The sequence below is a fragment of the Aquila chrysaetos genome, chromosome Z (genome assembly GCF_900496995.4).
Source record: "Aquila chrysaetos chrysaetos chromosome Z, bAquChr1.4, whole genome shotgun sequence".
NCBI classification, from domain to species: Eukaryota; Metazoa; Chordata; class Aves; order Accipitriformes; family Accipitridae; genus Aquila; species Aquila chrysaetos.
The window spans coordinates 65,356,160-65,374,324 of NC_044030.1; the positions used below are offsets into that span (position 1 = coordinate 65,356,160).

Genomic DNA, 18,165 nt, shown 5'->3' on the forward strand with positions numbered 1-18,165 from the left:
GTCCTTTAGGACAATCTTGCAGGCAGCTTCTTTAAAATCTTTTGAAACTGCTTCTGAAAGTTCCTCTCTACAATACTTTGCTATATACTTTTGCAGATCAAAGTCCTCTGTGTTCAGTATACATTTCAATATAGTTATGGTATGTAGGAGCAAAATTGATACAGTCAAGTATCTCTTTCAAACAGCATTGGGGTTTAGTGGTTGCTTAAATTTTTTTAGCAACAGGATTTAAGATTGTGGTGGATTCAAACAGTGTGGTGAATACCCTCTGCCAAAAGATTGAGATGACTTGGCCAGTCTTCTCTCTCCCTTCCCCTTCTCATTTTGTTTGTTCCTTGAATAAATGTCAGAGACCTCCTTTTCATGATTTCCTCTACTTTCTCTGAAGCTGACAGTAGCTGCCTAGAAACAATAGCTGCCCACATGACAGAAAATTTCTACCAGCACCTTCTGTAGATGTTTTCAAATGGTACCATTTGCCTTTCATGACCTACACTGTCAAATAGTGTTTTGTTGTTTGGGTGGGTTTTTTTCATTTCCCTTACTTTACAATATTACCTTTAGTAAGAATATTTACCATTACTTAATTTATTACAGAGCTGCCAACTGTTGCTCCTTGTTACAAGTCAGAAGCCTTTATTCTCATACAAGTTTAAAGCTTGTATTTTTCCCTTATCTTGGTCAGGTTCTAAAAGCTCAAACCAACAAGAAAAGTTTAAGTAATATTTTTAAGTCTTCTCTGTGTTTGAAGAAAGCTTGCTGTAACTTAAAAATCATCAGGTTGTGATTTATATTCCCCTCATTTATCACCACCTGAATTCCTATCCTATTAAAACGTCAAAATGAACTGGGAACTTCAATTCATAAAAGTATAGAAGAACATGCAAGCATAACCCAAAATTGAATCAGAAACTTGGAGTGTTCCAAAATCTAAGTATGCATGTGCTTTTCAAACTGAATTAATTTCCACTGCCCTCTTTCTAGAGCCAGAGATCCTCATCAACACATCATTATGCATGCCTACTTCTCTAGCAAACACTTTTATAGATCAGTTGGAAATACACTTCAAACTCCATATGTAGTTCAGCCACAAGGGGAAAGTAAGACATTTTAGTGACTGCAAAATGTGCAGCACTGTGCAACAAAAATTCTAGAACCAAACTCAGCAAGGGCACAAGTATACTACGCACCTTGCTTCCAAAAAGAAAGTTTTAAACAAAGCCCATGCTCCACGACCCTTCACTCACACATTCGGTGTGTTCATCCACTGAAGGCAACTCTTTAACATACTATACTGTAAGTAAAAGAAGTGACTGAAAATACTCACACTTCTGATACCTGGGATTACACAGAGCTGCCAGTGCCTGATGGGAGCCATGAGAAACTCAAACTTGCACTTGACAAAGCTTCAATAGGGTCATGGTTTAAGCCGAGCCAGCAACTAAACACCATGAAGCCACTTGCTTACATCTCCCCCCTCAGTGGGATGAGGAGGAGAAAATATAAAGAAAAGCTCATGGGTCGAGACAAGAACGAGGACGGATCACTTACCAGTTATGGTCACAGGCAAAAAACAGACTCAACTTGGGGAAGAAAAAAAGTCAATTTCATTTACTAAAAATCAAATCAAAACAGGATAATGGGAAGTAAAACCAAATCTTAAAACACCTTCCCCTCACCCCGCCCTCCTTCCCAGGCTCAACTCCACTCCCAATTTTCTCTACCTCCTCCCACCCCAGCAGCACAGGGGGACGGGGAATGGGGGTTGTGGTCAGCTTGCCACACCTTGTCTCTGCTGCTCCTTCCTCCTCAGGGAGAGGACTCCTCACTCTCTCCCTGCTCCAGTGTGGGGTCCCTCCCACAGGAGACAGTTCTCCATTAACTTCTCCAGCATGAGTCCTTCCCACAGGCTGCAGTTCTTCATGAACTGCTCCAGTGTGGGTCCTTTGCATGGGCTGCAGTCCTTCAGTCACAGAACATTCCAGCGCGGGCTTTCCCATGGAGTCACGGCCATCTTCGGGGACATCCCCCTGCTCCGGCATGGGGTCCTCCCTGGGCTGCAGGTGGGCATCTGCTCCCCCGCTCCCCTCCATGGGCTGGGGGGGACAGCCTGCCGTCTCACCACGGGCTGCAGGGGCATCCCCTCCTCCCCTGCTCCTCCTCCCCTCCTTCTGCACTGACCTCGCTGTCTGCAGAGGGGTTTCTCTCACATCCCACTCCCCTCTCCACTGCAGGTTCCCCTTCTTAAATCTGTTCTCCCAGAGGTGCTACCACTGTCACTGATGGGCTCAGCCTTGGCCAGAGGCGGGTCCAACTTGGAGCCAGGGAAGCTTCCAGCAGCTTCTCACAGAGGCCACCCCTGCAGCCCCTCCCCCACTACCAAAACCCCACCACACAAACCCAAAACAAATAGCATTACTGGTAACTTGAAAGCAAGTAACATTCCTGTATGTGAAAAGCATGACCACCCACTCACAAAAATGAAACCAAATAAAAGGTTTGCTGTTATCTGCAAGTTATCTGAAGTCACTTTGTTACTGCTTGGGACTGGACAGTTAGTTTTACAGTGTCAGTGTTGCAGAAGTGGCAAGGAATGCAGCAAACCTTTCCCTTTAGAAGTCTGGGAAACTTAATAGCAGCTTATGCCTGATGCAACCAGAACTGCCACTAGGTAAAACCAATAAGCTACACTGCAAGCATATTATTTGAATAAAGCAAAATAAAAAACGCTACTACCACATTTAAGCCTTTAAGCAGCAAAGTCCCTCATTCTTCTTTCTCAAGAGTCAAATATAAGATCAGACTCAGTGTTGCTACACAAGATTACATTAAAAAAGAAAAAAAAAAACAAACAAAAAAACCAAAGAAAGAAAAAAAAGAAATAACTGATCAAGTGGCTTAATTACTAAATCTAACTGATAATGCACATTTTTTTAAATGTCACTTAAAGTTTTGGTTAGACACATAGTTTTACAGTTATCTTCCAGAACCTCTGCCTACTCCTTTTAACTAAGCAATTCTAAAATTAACTTGGGTTCCTAGCAACATGAATCAACTGAATTTAAACTGTAATAGTAGAGTTATCAAAAGTCTTCCAGGCATGTTCTGCTCATGTAAATGATTCAGTGCACTACACACATTAAAAAAAAATAATAAGCATAAGCCTGATAAATTCATTCTCTTTTCCAGGAAAGATAATTCTAATGTAATTCTAATGTAACCATTTCATACAGCTTTATTACCTTTTGTCTAACAGATGTAAAATCTAGTTTTACAGATTTAGCAATGACCAAATTCAAAGACAGCAAAACTAATTTCACAGAACACTTTTTAACAGGGAAATGACAATATACACCAATATATACCAAAATACCTTCTGGGGACATGAACAAAATGCATTTCCAGGGTATCAGACACAGTCAGTACTGTCTCATAGCTAAACAATTACTACAGAATTTAAAGCATCCCTTTACAGAGGACAAAGGTGGAGGAAAATAATGTCTATCACCTGTCTATCTCTATACTGGGAACACTATAGGAAACTAAAGGCTTTTTAATTTTTTGAGTGAAAATTAAAAAATACTACTCAAACAGCAATATAAAACTGTGAACATTTTAAGGAAAGGAACAAGGACAGAAAAAGAAGGAAGAGCACATGTGCCAGTACATACACATTATGAACAGGTTTGAGGATACAGCTAACAGCGGTTTAAGACAATCTACACCTGGATTACCACAGTTTTAGTTCCCTGCCCTCCCTCCCTGACTTCCCTACAACACATCTAACTACAAACTAACACCAATGCAGTGGACAGGCAAAAGCAGCGCAGAATTAAACATCTTAAACAGCTGTGGAATCACACCAATAGTCAAAATTAACTGTAGCTAACTTAATTACGATAAGCATCTTAACAGTCCTACGCAAGTATAAAAATCTCTACCAAAACCCAGGAAAAATTGATCCAAACAATACAGCTAGGAACATTTGTTTTAGTGTCTACGTTCAGTTCAGTATTGAGAACAATTTAAATAAAACCCCAAATACCAAGTCACAATAAAAGCCAGAGGTTTGGAATATACAATTGCAAGCAAATTTTAAAAAATTACATTAGAAGGAACTGTAACTATTCCCTTCAAAAACATAGAAAGACTTCTGAAAATACACAAGTGGTAAAACTGGAAAGCATACCTAAGCTTTCAAGCAAGCAAAAAGAATTGTTCATATACCTGAAAGCTTGTTCGTGTTTTTGAAATAGATGAACAGATAAAACAAAGAACGTATTACAGCTCCATAAAAACCTTCTACCCTGCATCTGGAAATACACACTGAAAGCATCTACGCTTCCAAATAATTTTAACTATGCTACAGAGGCATAATGAGAAACTGACTATTAAAAGCCAATGTCTTCTTCAAAACTCTTCAATTTTAAATTACAAACACCATAATGCTTGACTATGTATTTTGTTTACAACACATTCTCACTACTGGACAAAGTCAAGACTGCTTGGTAGTCCTTACTGTGGACTTCCATATCTTACTTTTTGCACTACATTAGTAATTTAACTTAACTCTGAAAAATTAACATAAACCTTTAATGTATCAAAAGTTATTGAATTGTTTTCCTCTGTGGACTAAACCTACTGTGAACAATTATAGTGAACACCGCATTTTAGTGTTCACCATGGACTGACCACAGCATTCTTTTCCTGATCCTGAGTCTAGTCATGCAGTATGGTAAGGAAGACAACTCAACAAACAATAAGATGGGAAAAAAGTTTTAAAAATAAATAAAATCGCACTTTATGATATAAGCAGTAAACATTTAGAAAGGAAGAACTTAAACAAGAACAAAGCAATGAAGCGACTTTACCCCATTCTGTTACTTATTCCTCAAGCACAAAAAAATTACAGTGGCACATTCCACAGGTCAAGCCAACAAATATGCTACAGATTTTGCGCTCCAGGAAAGGAGCTTACCCGGTAAATACTTCATACTCATTTCTCTATATTGTACTATGGTAAGTGGGTGTATTAAAAGAACTCAAAAGGCTAATTTATCTTCTAGAGCAAACAGAAAGAGACACTTCTGCAATGACGTTACTCTTCAGTCAGGCATGACCTCTTCCCAATGATTTATCATCTCTTCCCACCTCGACAAGGTGGGAAGCTGTGCTTGATGCCACAGCAGCCCGGCGAAGTCTTCAGTTCATAAAGCCATCAGAAGAAAAGACAAGTAAAATTGGGCCAGGCAACAGGCCATCACAGAGTGGGTGGAAAGAGCAGTAACTTTACCTATCAAACAGAAACAAAGGATAGATTCCCCCACAACATGATTAGATGCGAAAAAACATGCAATACAAGCTGTGTAATCCTAGTAGCCACATTTAGCTCTAAAGACATTATTGCCAGCATGTAACGCTGTATTAAACGCACTTAGGGAACAAAGATGAGAAGATTCTCTGAAGATTATTCAAAAGTTATTTATACAAAATACAGAAGGCCTACATAAATATCTGAGAATCTGTGAGTTAGAGTGAAAATCCACTTACAGGGTAACAAAAGCTGAATGCTTAAAAAGTGATTTCAGAAAGGACACAAAATTTAACACATCCTCCTGGTCAACACTTTTGTAGGAACAATGCCCAGAAAACTCTGGATGTAACAATATGAAAATCTACACCGGATAAGTAAGCCTAAATGTTGGACCCATTAGCTCAACCAGCAACAGCAGACTTGAAACCCTACTTGTGATCTGGCCACTTTGGAAGGACAAAGACACATTGTGTCCATATGGCTTACACAAGGATTAGGTAATTGAGTCAAATGATTTAAATGTGGTAACAAAAAAGTCTTAATCACAGGGAACGAATAGATGTATGTCACCAAAGGAAAGGGTAAAAGCACATTACTGTTTAAATCTATCCTTGAGAGCTTGTAAAACAGGGTTACTACCCAAACCTGCACAGAATTTTTATAGCGTCATTATACCTTCTATCCTGCTATAAAATCATTGTTGCTATTGGGAGTTGTACGTAAAGATCAAGATCATCATACAGGATCACCCAGAAGACAGAGGATGCTACAGACCTCTCAACTCTGAAAAACATCAATTGCACAGAAGTTGGGTGTTAAAGAAAAAAATGACAGCCCTGACCGTTACAAAAACTTAGTCTCATTTGTGTTTGAAGGTGAAACAGTTACCATGATGTTTTGGCAAGCCTAAGGAGAGAGGAGCTGCCAGTAGGTTTTTCGACTAGATGGATTATCTTTGACCATGACCAGTTCCAGCTGCTTCAGAGACAAGTGAAGAAAATTCTTAAGTAGGCAATTAAAAATAACACAGCCACAGGCAAGATTTCTTCCTGCCTCCCGTCAGTTAGAGATTATTTAAACTACAGACTCAGGAAGAACAGAAACTACCTTTTAAAGTTGCTGTTGTATTTTTTTAATTTTTAGTGTAAAACTGGATTTTCCTACCATTCTTCTTAAAATTCTGCTATGCTTCTAGCCTCCATCTCCTCTGGTAACAAGCTCCACATGATAACTGTACCTAGTCTACTCTCCTTTATCAGTTTTAAGTTGTGTCTTTCAAACACTGACAGTTCTCCAGTTCTTGTATTAAGAAAAAATGGGCACAAATTCATGATCTTTCTTTTTTACGCCATTTGATAGTTAACCGCTAAAAATTCAGCATTCTTCCTTTCCGGGAAGTTCAGTCAAATCTTCAGTCACTCTTCCAATTACAAGAATGTCCTTTCTCTTCATGCCTGTTACATTATTTCTGACACAGTGAGATCAGAATTGTATTCCCCTCCCCCGCTTCCAAAATGAGCAAATATATAATTAATTTCTCTGTCTTTCTAAGTAGTATTTCAGATCTGCAAAGACAGAGAGAATAGGAACAGCCTGAGGAGGAAATGGGCAGAACACAATTGGACTGAAAAAAGTAAAGGAAAAACACCAATCAGCCTACTAAAGCGCTGCAGGGCATAAGAGATTTATCCTATTTCAGCAAAAGACTGAATTTATGGGGAAAAAAAAGTGAGATGTTCTTTCTCCAAGTAGTTATATAGGTCTTTGTCATCATTAATGGGATAATGCACAAGAAGTGCAGATACGGGTATAAATTCATGTGTAAAGCGGTGGGCTATTATTATTTGAGTAAAGGGAATTTGTCAACAGACAAATGCCCATATTTAGACCTCAACAAGGAGCATCTTCTGGATAGGAGCACTGCAGCAGGTCTTGTGGGTACCTTCTGGCTCCCTCCGCACTTCCCCAAGCTTCTGTGTCATAAGGCACGTTTTTCAAAACTGGAAATGCATTCCATTCTTAGCAATTCGCAACCTAAAATGAAGGAGCTCCTTCCCGTTTCCAAGACAGATTACCAAGGCGTATTTCAAGCAACACACATAAATTATGCTGAAATAAACAGTAAATTTCAGTATCAGAAATTATTATAAAAAGCCAAACAAGCTGACCACTTAGTATGCTCTTACATGAATATAACTAGTTATTCCAATTACAAATGGAAATATTACCCGCAACTGTAGACAACATTTATACCAATGTTCACCCACTGAGAAAAAACAGATACACAGCAAGCAGCTCTGCAGCGCCAGTCCTCGAAAATCTTGGGGTTTATCCAAACACTGGTTTTCATGTGTTTTTGGCCATGATTTCTAACAATGCCTTTCGTTTGTACAACATCTATTTTCCATTCAGTCCTGTAAGAAATCTCTCATGAAACACTTGAAGCCTAAATAGAATTTGTCAAAATAACAGACTATGTAACTTTTCTTTCCAGAATGTTCTGCTCTCATTCTCACATTTATTGTGTTTTGCATGTCTTTGCAATTTTGTTGTAGTGAACTAGTATGATTTGTAACATTGATGTTTAACAAAAAAAATGCTTTTCTGTTAGGTTTTCTTTTTATTTAAAGAAAAACAGAGTTATCTGGAATGAATAAAACTCTGTATTCAGAAAAGCGTTTAACATAAGTGGTGGACAAATGGGAAAAAATGCATACTTTTTCAAATTACCCCATCAACAAAGTAAAACTTTATTCTTCTCCGAATTCAGCAAATATACAGGTAAATAAGGAAATTTTGAAGAACTACTATACATACCTCTCAAAATAGTATTTCATTTTAAAAAAGGACCCCCTACAGACAAGACAACATGCAAAAAAAAAGCCCAGACCAACACCGCTTTCTCCACTTTCTCCAAAAGTTGCTTCAACAGTTTTAATTGTGCTTTCAGTCAAGGGTAGATGGTATGATACACAACCCTGATTCTACCTAGGACACCGTTCTGGGTAGAGCAGATCCAGGTAGCTGCCTGTTACTGAACCAGAAGATCATATGTGAAGACTTCCACTTCACCCTGGCCATGCATTTCCTACACACCAATACTGCTGGGGTCACGGATCCCTCTGTGAGCTATTGGAACTCACAAATCGAGTAGAAAACTAGCATATCCAAAAGTCTCCTACTGTGTTTAATGAATCCAAGCATCCATTAATTTATTAAATCATCAGAAGAAAAAAAATCATTGGCCACAGTGGATGGGAGAGTTTGTAGGAACAACACAGCTGACAGAGGCACACGCAAGCAAGACCCTCCCCTTGTTAGGAGCAGCTAGATCAATTTCGACTGCCAGTGCAACCACAGCTCAGGTTGGAAACCTACCTTCTGAAAGGCAATGCAATCTAGCGCTGGCTGTCCTTCGGTATCTTTCTCAAAATGCTCCCTTCCACATACCTAGGACAGTTTCTCCTACAGCTTAATGGGAAGAGAATGACACAAAGCTGCAACAGCCAGAGCCAGAACGCAGGCACCTCCTCCTCCAGTCCCAAGGACAAACAAGCAAACCTCACAATAACCAGGACCCACTAACTGGTATGACACTGCCGTCTGGTTGCTCACACAGGGACCAAGTTAACACAAACGCTCAAAACCCTATAGTCTGAGCAACTGCTGTGAAGGCATCCCCCTGGTATATTACTGATGTGTCATATATTTAATGTGCTGCATCACATGTGTAAGCAATACAGCAATATATGTGAACCATCAACAGTAATGAAAGTAAGTATTGTTAGGTTCAAGAGTTACTGTCCTCACTTCTGACATTAGAAGTGAGCAGAACCCTGCGGGGGGGAGGGAGGGGAAATCAGCAAAGCATTCTCATGCCTTATTTTCCGAAGGCATACGAACCAAACAATAACATTTATTAGAAGTTCACACAGACCTCAGAAAAATAGTTTTACAAGTTGCTACAGTGAGGCTTTCTGAAACCCGAGACAGAGATCTGCAGGAGTTATGCAAATAACTGCCAGACCTATCAGATTCTTCAAGAGACACACAAGCCATTAAGCACAAATTGAGGGGTTAGGTATAATACAGTGTCCAGCCAACACCGACCATTATTTTATTGCAGGGTTGAACTGCAGTATGGGACACAAGAAAGACAAGCTGCATAAAGCTCATCAGCTGCTTGTTTCCTGCCCCATGACAAAACCAAGCTAACTTCAGTGCTGTGACCTCCAGATCCTTCTTCCCTTAGAAACATCTGCTTATTCTTTAGCAAGCTCCTGAACCCCAGAGAAAAAAAGAAAAAAGAAAAAAAAAAAAAAAAACTTTCCAGAAAATCCCAGCAGAACCCCACCCTGGTTTAGCAGGCTTCACAGACCTCACAGAGGCCAAGAACAGATGACATATTCCCACTCAAATTAAAGAGCTGAAGTCAGGAGTGACCTGCGATTGATTCAGCCAGTGAACTTCCCATTTCAGTTCTTTCCTACCAGACGAATACGAAGAGTGAGCACCCTAAACCTGTCGTCACACACGCCTCCTTTATTCACGCGTATCTCTAGACAGCACCACACATCCTCCAGCCAGGAGATGCTGGGCAGGATGAGACACACCGGATGCGCAACGGAGAAGTAAGAACTCGTGGGCATAAATAGCAAGCGCTCTTCTCACATTTTAATCATAAAGAACGTCCGAAATAGTAACATCAAGCATTTCCGTCAGGCCACACTGTTGTGCCATTTTTTCAGAGCACCGCTGGTACACCAGAGCGAACGAGAAGTTATTTCTTGACGTTAAAGGCCTCTCATCCCCCCGCTCCCCCCCACAGGCCCTCCCGCCCCCCCCGCCCAAACCTCCCCGGGCTCCCCTCCCCAGCCGCGCCCCCTCCCCCCAGCATCCCCCCACGACCCCCATCCACAGCCACCTCTCCCCTTTCCCCCTCCCCTCCCCCACGAGCCCACCCCCACGCCCGCTCCCCGCCGCTCAGCCCCCACCCCGCTGCCGCCGCCGCCGCCGCCGCCCGTCCCTCCCCGCCCTGCCGCAGCCTCCCCGTCCCCAGCGGCCGCCGCCGCCGCCGCTCGCGCCCCGCGCAACCGCCCTGCGCCGCCAAGCGCGAGCGCTCCCCTGACAACCGCAGCGCGCGCCAGGCCCGGCCACTCCCCGGCCCCGCGCACACAATGGGCCCCGCGAGCAGCCCCCTCCCCGCCCCACCCCCTCCCCCGCGCCGCCGCCCGGCCGGGGTCTGCGGCCGCTCCGCCGGGCCGGCCCCTGCCGCCGCCCCTGCCCCACTGACCATCGCTGCGCTTGATCTCCACGTAGATCCCTATCTGGATCTTGCCGAAGTTGGCCGCTGCCATCGCGTCATGGGGCAGCCGCGGAGATCGCTGCCGGCCGGGCGCACAGGCGGCGGAGAGGGGAAGGGAGGGGAGGGGAGGGGAGGGCGCGCACAGCTGCGCTGGCAGCGGCGGCACCGACCGCGGCGGCTCGGGCAGGGAGGGAGGGAGGCAGGGAGGGAGGGACGGACGGGGAGAGGGAGGAGGGGGAAGAGAGAAAAGGCGCCGGCCGGATACAACAGGCGCTGGGCGCTGGCGCGCCTGCGCGGCTTGCCGCGGCGTCACAGTAGGACGCGCTCACGGGGGGGGCGCGGCCGCGGCCTTCGTCGGCCGCCCGCGGTCCTCTCCTCCTCCTCCTCCACCTCCTCCTCCTGCCTCGGTGGAAGGGGGCCCGGGGGGATCCCGCGTCGCGGGGGCGCCCAGTGTTCTTACCCCGCGGCCCTCGGGAGGCCCGCCTCGCCTCGCCCTCGCCCCCCCCCCCCCGTCCCCCGGCGCCGCAGCTGTTCCCTCCCAGCCGCCCTTCGCGGCGCCGCGGCCGGACTGGCACAAGATGGGCGGCCCCGCTGCCCTGGGGCCGGCGGCCCGCGGGAAAGCCCTGCTCCTGGCCGCCCTGCCGCCTCCCCGGGCCGGGAGAGGCTCGTCCCAGCCGCAGGCCGCCTGCGCGAGCCTTTGCCTCGCGGACATCTCCCCGGCTTGGAAACGCACACGCGCGCCTGTTCGGCACCAGATGGTGACTGAGCTGCTCTGAAGTTTTAATGTAATAGCTTTATCTACCTCCTATCTGCTCGTATGGCTCCTCTGTGCCAAGTAGAGCAGCTTAGAAGCAATCTTCACGCTCCCCAACCTGCCCGCAGCTCCTGGGTCCGAGGAGGGCCACGCTGGCAACACACAGCATCCATCCACCTTCCCCTCGTGGCTGCCCCATTCCTTTATACAGTCTAAATAAAAACCAAAACACACTTCGTGCTCCTCATTTCCCTATAATGACTCCTGTACCTCAGGCAAGCGGCTTCATTAAGCATTGTCCCCTGGGTTTCTCCTCCAAGGGCGGTTCCTGACATGATGAAGCCACCACCAGTTTAATATTGTCCTTCCTGCATGGCTTCCTGGTCACTTTGAGCGGCATCACAATAAATACCCTAAACACGCAGCCTTTTCTTGCCCAGCAAAGCCAGTCTATTAAAAATAATCCCCCAATCCATGCTTCAAAGGGTAATACATAATGACAGCTGACACCGTGCCACCCCCCTGAGAGCTGCGCCCTCCCAGCCAGCCTGTCACCCTCCTTGCCTCATGTCCTCTCCCTGCCTCCGCTGTCGGTTTCATACTGAAATCGGTATGATACCAACAATTCAGAGTCAAGAAATTATGGCTCCCAATTCCTCCGGGGGGGGGGGGGGGGGGGGGGGGGCAGGGAGAGAGAAAGATCAGCCCTGCGGAGAAGGACTTGGGGGTGCTGGTGGATGAAAAGCTGGACATGAGCTGGCAACGTGCGCTCCTAGCCCAGAAAGCCAACTGCGTTCTGGGCTGCATCAAAAGAAGCGTGGCCAGCAGGTTGAGGGAGGTGATTCTGCCCCTCTACTCCCCTCTGGTGAGACCCCACCTGCAGTACTGTGTCCAGCTCTGGGGTTCTCAGTAGAGGAAAGACATGGACCTGTTGGAGCGGGTCCAGAGGAGGGCCACAAAAATGATCAGAGGGCTGGAACATCTCTCCTGTGAGGACGGGCTGAGAGAGTTGGGGTTGTTCAGCCTGGAGAAGAGAAGGCTCCAGGGAGACCTTACTGTGGCCTTTCAATACTTAAAGGGGGCTTATGAGAAAGATGGGACAGATTTTTTAGCAGGGCCTGTAGTGATAGGACAAGTGCTAATGGTTTTATACTGGTAGAGGGTAGGTTTACATTAGAAATGAGAAAGAAGGGCAACAAAGCTGGTGAGGGGCCTGGAGCTGGTGAGGACGAGAGGAAAAGGCCTCAAGTTGCAGCAGGGGAGGTTTAGATTGGGTATTAGGAAAAATTTCTTTACTGAAAGGGTTGTCAGGCATTGGAACAGGCTGCCCAGGGAAGTGGTTGAGTCACCATCCCTGGAGGTGTTCAAAAAGCGCGTAGACAAAGCACTTTGAGGCATGGTTTAGTGGGCATGGACGACGGTTGGACTCGATCTTAAAATGATTCTATGATTCTATAATTCTAAGTGTTTTATGATAAGGGTGGTGCGACACTGGAACGGGTTGCCACAACGGATGCCCCATCCCTGGAAGTGTTCAAGGCCAGGTTGGATGGGGCTTTGAGCAACCTGGTCTAGTGGAAGGTGTCCCTGCCCACGGCAGGGGGGTTGGAACTAGATGATCTTTAAGGTCCCTTCCAACCCAAACCATTCTGAGATTCCATATACACACACACAAAAGAGCCAGAAGAGGAACTGACAGAAAGTTAAACAGCAACAACCATCTTGCGCAACTTGGTTGCACTTGTATTGGCTCTAACTGGTATAAATCACCCTTTTGATGAAGTGTTAAGGAAAAATTAATAAAGTGAAAGTTTAACGCTTTCAAAAACTGGGTCTTACTCTCTTATCCTTGCCCACCTTCGTTTTTGACATGAGAAATTTAGCTCTGAATCATGTTATTCATGGAAGGCATTGCTTACTACGGTTGTGGTGGAATTACAATATTACAGGTATCAAGTTATGTCCAGCAAAACTACTTTGGCTTTTTAGTTTAGTCACTAAATTTAATTTAGACTACTGAAAAACACTAGGAAGAAATATCTCTTTGAAAAAGATCTTATGCAAGAAATACCATGAAGAATCCTGTGCTTTTAAGAAGGCCTCTTCTAATTATAACAGAATTAAAGATATGCTCTTTTTAACTTACAGATGTTTTTGAAATAAAACCAAAATGCAACAAATGTTTTAGGCTTTCATAAGTGTTAGGCAGGGACTAGCTTTGAATTTAAAACAAAAGTTTGTTCTACCCACTATAATTCCACGGCATTTCAATGACTCGAACTGAATGTTTTGTAATATTCTTTTTACACAAATTCTTCTGCATAGACATACCTTTTAGAGTTCAGCTTTGTTTTAGAGAAGTACCTGTGATAGACTTGGATAGCCATTGCTTGGTCTGTTTAACTGTTATATTTATGATCAATTTGATTAAATCTTTTCTGATGTTTTTATGTAATGTAAAAATAAAAACAATCAGATTCTAAGATTAGGTGCAGAGTAATTGAAAGGCATCTCATTTGAAACATTTAAATAAGAAACGGTAAATTATTTTTCATACTATTTGCTCTGTATATTCCATAAAGGTTAAACTGAAAAATTTGAGACGTGAATTATATATAATTTTCTGGAAAAATATTTGAGTCCTGTTGTTGCAGGAATAGGTGATTACTTTTACACACAAATCATCCCACTGAGGTAAAGAGGGCATATCTTAGAAACATGTACACAGCTGTAAGTATTTACAAAATCAGGTGCTACTCTAAAATAGGACTTGAATACATATCAATCCGGAGTTAATCCTGAAGTCTTTGAAATACTTAGGCCTTAGTACAGAAAATTGTTTAAGACTATTCTAAACTTTAAATACAAATTTGAAGTTGACTCATGAAAATAAGACCCCAAATTATTATTTTGTTGTACGCTCTGTGACAACAGAGATTTTTGTTACTGTCATAAAGCACACATGGAGGCTTTCATAGAGCAAGTCAGCAAAGGCCAGAAAATCACTTGTGTGTGTCCAGAAAATAAACAGCAGTAGCAGTAAATAAATTCAAATATTTTTAAAATATGGCAAAGCATTATAGGAAGTTTTCTTATGCAAATAAAGATCTCTAATAGTTTTGGGTTTTTTTAAGCAAGTGTTGCTTTTTTTGAAGAAAAAGCACTCAAAACTGTACTCCTGAGTATCAGGTCTTTCTTACCTAATATTCTAAATATATGTCTCTCTTCACAGTTTTGGTTAACAATACATGTTCAATCCAGCATTAAACAGAAGAACAAAGCTTTTAAGTCCAAAATTTTGATATACATTGTTTAACTGAGGTGCTGGAAAATTTTATTATATAGGGTATTCCATTTTATTGGCCCACTAACATAGATTTTCTCTGACCATTTTTTAGAAAGTATATTTGTGCTTTCTAAAATAATGTTTGCAAAATTCCCAGAATGGTATGTGTCTACTTTTATGTATCAGTACATGGTGTTCTTGACAATACAGACAAATAATACAATTACTGAAGCTTTGGCATTCAGTTCAAAACTTTGGCTGCTTTTGAATTAGTAAGATGTCAAAAATAGTGGGAAATGATCATGCACCATTTGTTTTTCAACTGTTAGCAGGAATTCTTCAGTTTTCAACAAACACTAGTATCTGCTTGCATTTCACACAGACACAATCATATTGATTAAAATTCTTAATTCACTGTATTTTGATGTCAAAATCAAGTTGTCAATCACAGCCTACCACCTTGATAACTTAAAATTAATTGATTATTATGTATTTGAATTATTTCACAGCACTAGTGAACAAATGATTAATCATAGTACATGTTTGTAATCATACTGATATGAAATATATTCTTTTTAAAGCTCAACTCAGAAAATACTTTCGGAGTTCCATGAATGCAACTGGTAGTAAATGCGCATGCAGGTCAGTCAACAGTCAGGTTAAAGGAACATGTGGTTACTTGTAAGATTAAAAGAAATAGTCAACGTCTTTATTACATAGAAAAAAATTTTAAAAAGGAGCCACCGTAATACTGTAGCTTCTCACATCATCATGAGTACCTGTTGCAGTATACAAAAACTTGCAAAATTAATAATAGATGATTTCTTTCACTTAAGAATCGGTAAATATGCAAGAAGCACCTGAAGTAGTTTGAGATCCCAGTTGCCCACTTAGACTGATAGACTCTTCTTGTCCAGTTCAGTACATTTGTGAAAACAGCAATGGCTGAGCTGTCTCACAGATCCCTTCCTGCTCTTTTTTCCTTTTACGCATCTTATCTGTATTGTAAGGCTATTACCCCCTGCTGGACACAGCACTTCGTGAGTAGTAGCGCTATACAATAGTATCAGAAAGTGATAAAAAGAGGAGAACTGCCTTACTTATAGACATAAAATATTTTAATGTATTTCCCACTGCTTTATTAGATATAAAAATCTGATTTTTATGTAACTACCTCTGTATAATAAATTATTGTGTTATTCATAACTTTGTGTAGCTGCCTTATCTGAGACTCAAAATGTTTTAAGCCGGGCACTCAAAGCTTCATAACTAATCTTTTGTCTTCCACAAATGCGTTCTAGATTCCATTGCATTAAATGTATACAAATTCTGCTGGTTATCTTCAACAAGTGAACTGATGACTCATTTGAGTGTCAGTACTTTTGGGCTTATAATTATCTTATTATACATTAGAAAAACCATAGATGGTTAGGTTTTCTGATTTAAACACATATTTCTAAGCATAATAGGTTTCTTTGTATTAGAGAATGCAGATGCTGAAACTATTGCTGTAAAACTCAAACATACTTGTCATAACGTCCACCTTAGTAGAGCTGTCAGTGAGCTACTGGTACTCATGCCATCATGATAATTGGAAACATTAAGTTGTTCTTCAGCAGTGTTTTGCTAAAGGGCAAATTTAAGCAAAAGTTTATAATTGCTGTGTTGGTCACCGGTGTCATCCCACGGCACTCTGATAACACCTCACATGGCTTTTCTGGTCACTTGTCTGTATGCTCCCTAAGAAAGTCAGGTTTTCTAAAAGCCTCTCATCTGCATGAACAGGGCTAAAGAGATCTGTTTGTATGTTTTTGCAGTTCTAGCTACTTTTATTACTTTATTTTCATGTGGATTCTCCTGTAAGAATCCTTCTAGCAGCATGCATAGGACTGGCATGAGGGTGCATGATCAGGCCAAATATAGTAAGAAAATGTGAGGCTCACTGAACTCTGCTGTTGTGAAGAACATCACTCCACATAGAGCAGTTTTGGTATAGTTCTACTGGTTTGAATGGCCAGCCAAAAATGTAGAGAAAAGTAATTATTGAGCAAGTTTGGCCCTAAAGCAAATGCAAGTATACAAATAAAATTGTTATTTCACTTATTGCTTTATTATTCCAGAATGACCTGCACTCCTAAAGAACTTTTGCATGCAGAAAAGTGGGACATTGCTAGATATTAGATAAAGAATCAAAAGTGAAGAAGAGTGTGAATGTATTCTGGTCTCTTCAAAGCAGAAGACATGGGAGAAACAAAGTACATTTGGGAAAAGCACTCCTCCCTCTATTACCATGCCCTTCACTCCAGCTCTGCATTTGTCGCCACAGTGACTACAGCTTTTGCTCTTCCCTGTATTCATAGCTGCTTGTGCACATTGGCTGAATTAGTCATAACATGTGGCTAAGGTTAAAATGGCAGTCCAGAAAAACTACACTAGTTCAAAAGTCACAAAATGGTAGAACCACTGAAGAATAACAAAGCTGGATGTGCTTATTGCAGTAGACAGCGGTGTGGTCATTATGGTTTTGGCACATACATTATGTGCTCTCTTACTCATTCCATATGCTGCTGCTGAGTGTCTGGCCCAAGGCAGCTACGTATCTGGGGTCATATTTCATTATGCTTTCCTATTGATTGTATGAAACACAGACAGAACTCCTGCTAGATAGCAAATGGCTTCAGAAAAAACAAGCAAAAGAAGATGAACCTCTCTCCAAACGTCTTGCTGCCTACAGGTAAGCCCAGAACTACTATACTGTGGATATTTATATTTCGTCTTCATCTTCCTCTTCCTTCTTTCTTTTCTCCCTTTTCTCTCCTCGCCATATCTTCAAGGGAAATCTCAGAGGGCTTGTGACAAAACAGCGTTCCAGTCAGGCTATTCAGCTGAGTGACAAATGCACGTTTCCTACATGCTTCTGCTATCCAATGTAACATTTCTATCAGAAGGAAATATCCTGTGTCATATTACCTGTGAAAATAATTTTAGCATGAATGCATCCACCTTGTAGCTAAATCTAATAATCACATCCCATCTTTGCACCACCAGTAAGGCTTTTGTAGCAAGTCATGTAGACGTATTCTGCCTTGTAAAAATTGAATGGTTTCTTTACTTGTTCTGAGAAGTTATTTTGTAGCTGTCTATATATTTCTGCGTCATTAGCACACCGTATTAGCAAAACCAGATATTCATACCTGAGGTATTTTTGTCTTAACACACAGTATTTTAACACGTTTTTATGTGACATTTGAATTCATGTAGATAGTCAACGTGCTTGTTTATGATTTTCCCCCTTTTTAATGCCCTTTCATAAATGTGGTGTAATGTGTGTGTAATTAGCTAGAACTACATTGCATAATACTATTGCAACACCCAAACAGGCACTGTGCTTGGTAATGCACCCAGAGGACATGGAACTCAGTCCTGAATATGTCTGTTCCTCAACACACAACACAGAGGTAAAAAAAAATACAAAAAGAGCTATTTGCAGTTTCTCAGTCATGAGG

At 42.2% G+C, this 18,165-nt stretch overlaps 1 protein-coding gene across 5 annotated transcripts in view; it reads right to left on the minus strand.

Annotated features, from left to right (window-relative positions):
- KIF2A (kinesin family member 2A) overlaps positions 1-10,858 on the minus strand; it is a 60,427-nt gene extending 49,569 nt beyond the window's left edge. For 3 of the 5 annotated variants that reach the window (XM_030003781.2, XM_030003780.2, XM_030003779.2), the window contains exon 1: positions 10,608-10,858. In XM_030003781.2, the coding sequence (XP_029859641.1) occupies positions 10,608-10,671 (64 nt within the window). In that variant the 5' untranslated portion in view covers positions 10,672-10,858. The remainder of the gene's footprint in view (positions 1-10,607) is intronic. The other 2 variants (XM_030003783.2, XM_030003782.2) reach the window with 2 other exon arrangements.
- Positions 10,859-18,165: the final 7,307 nt, after the last annotated feature.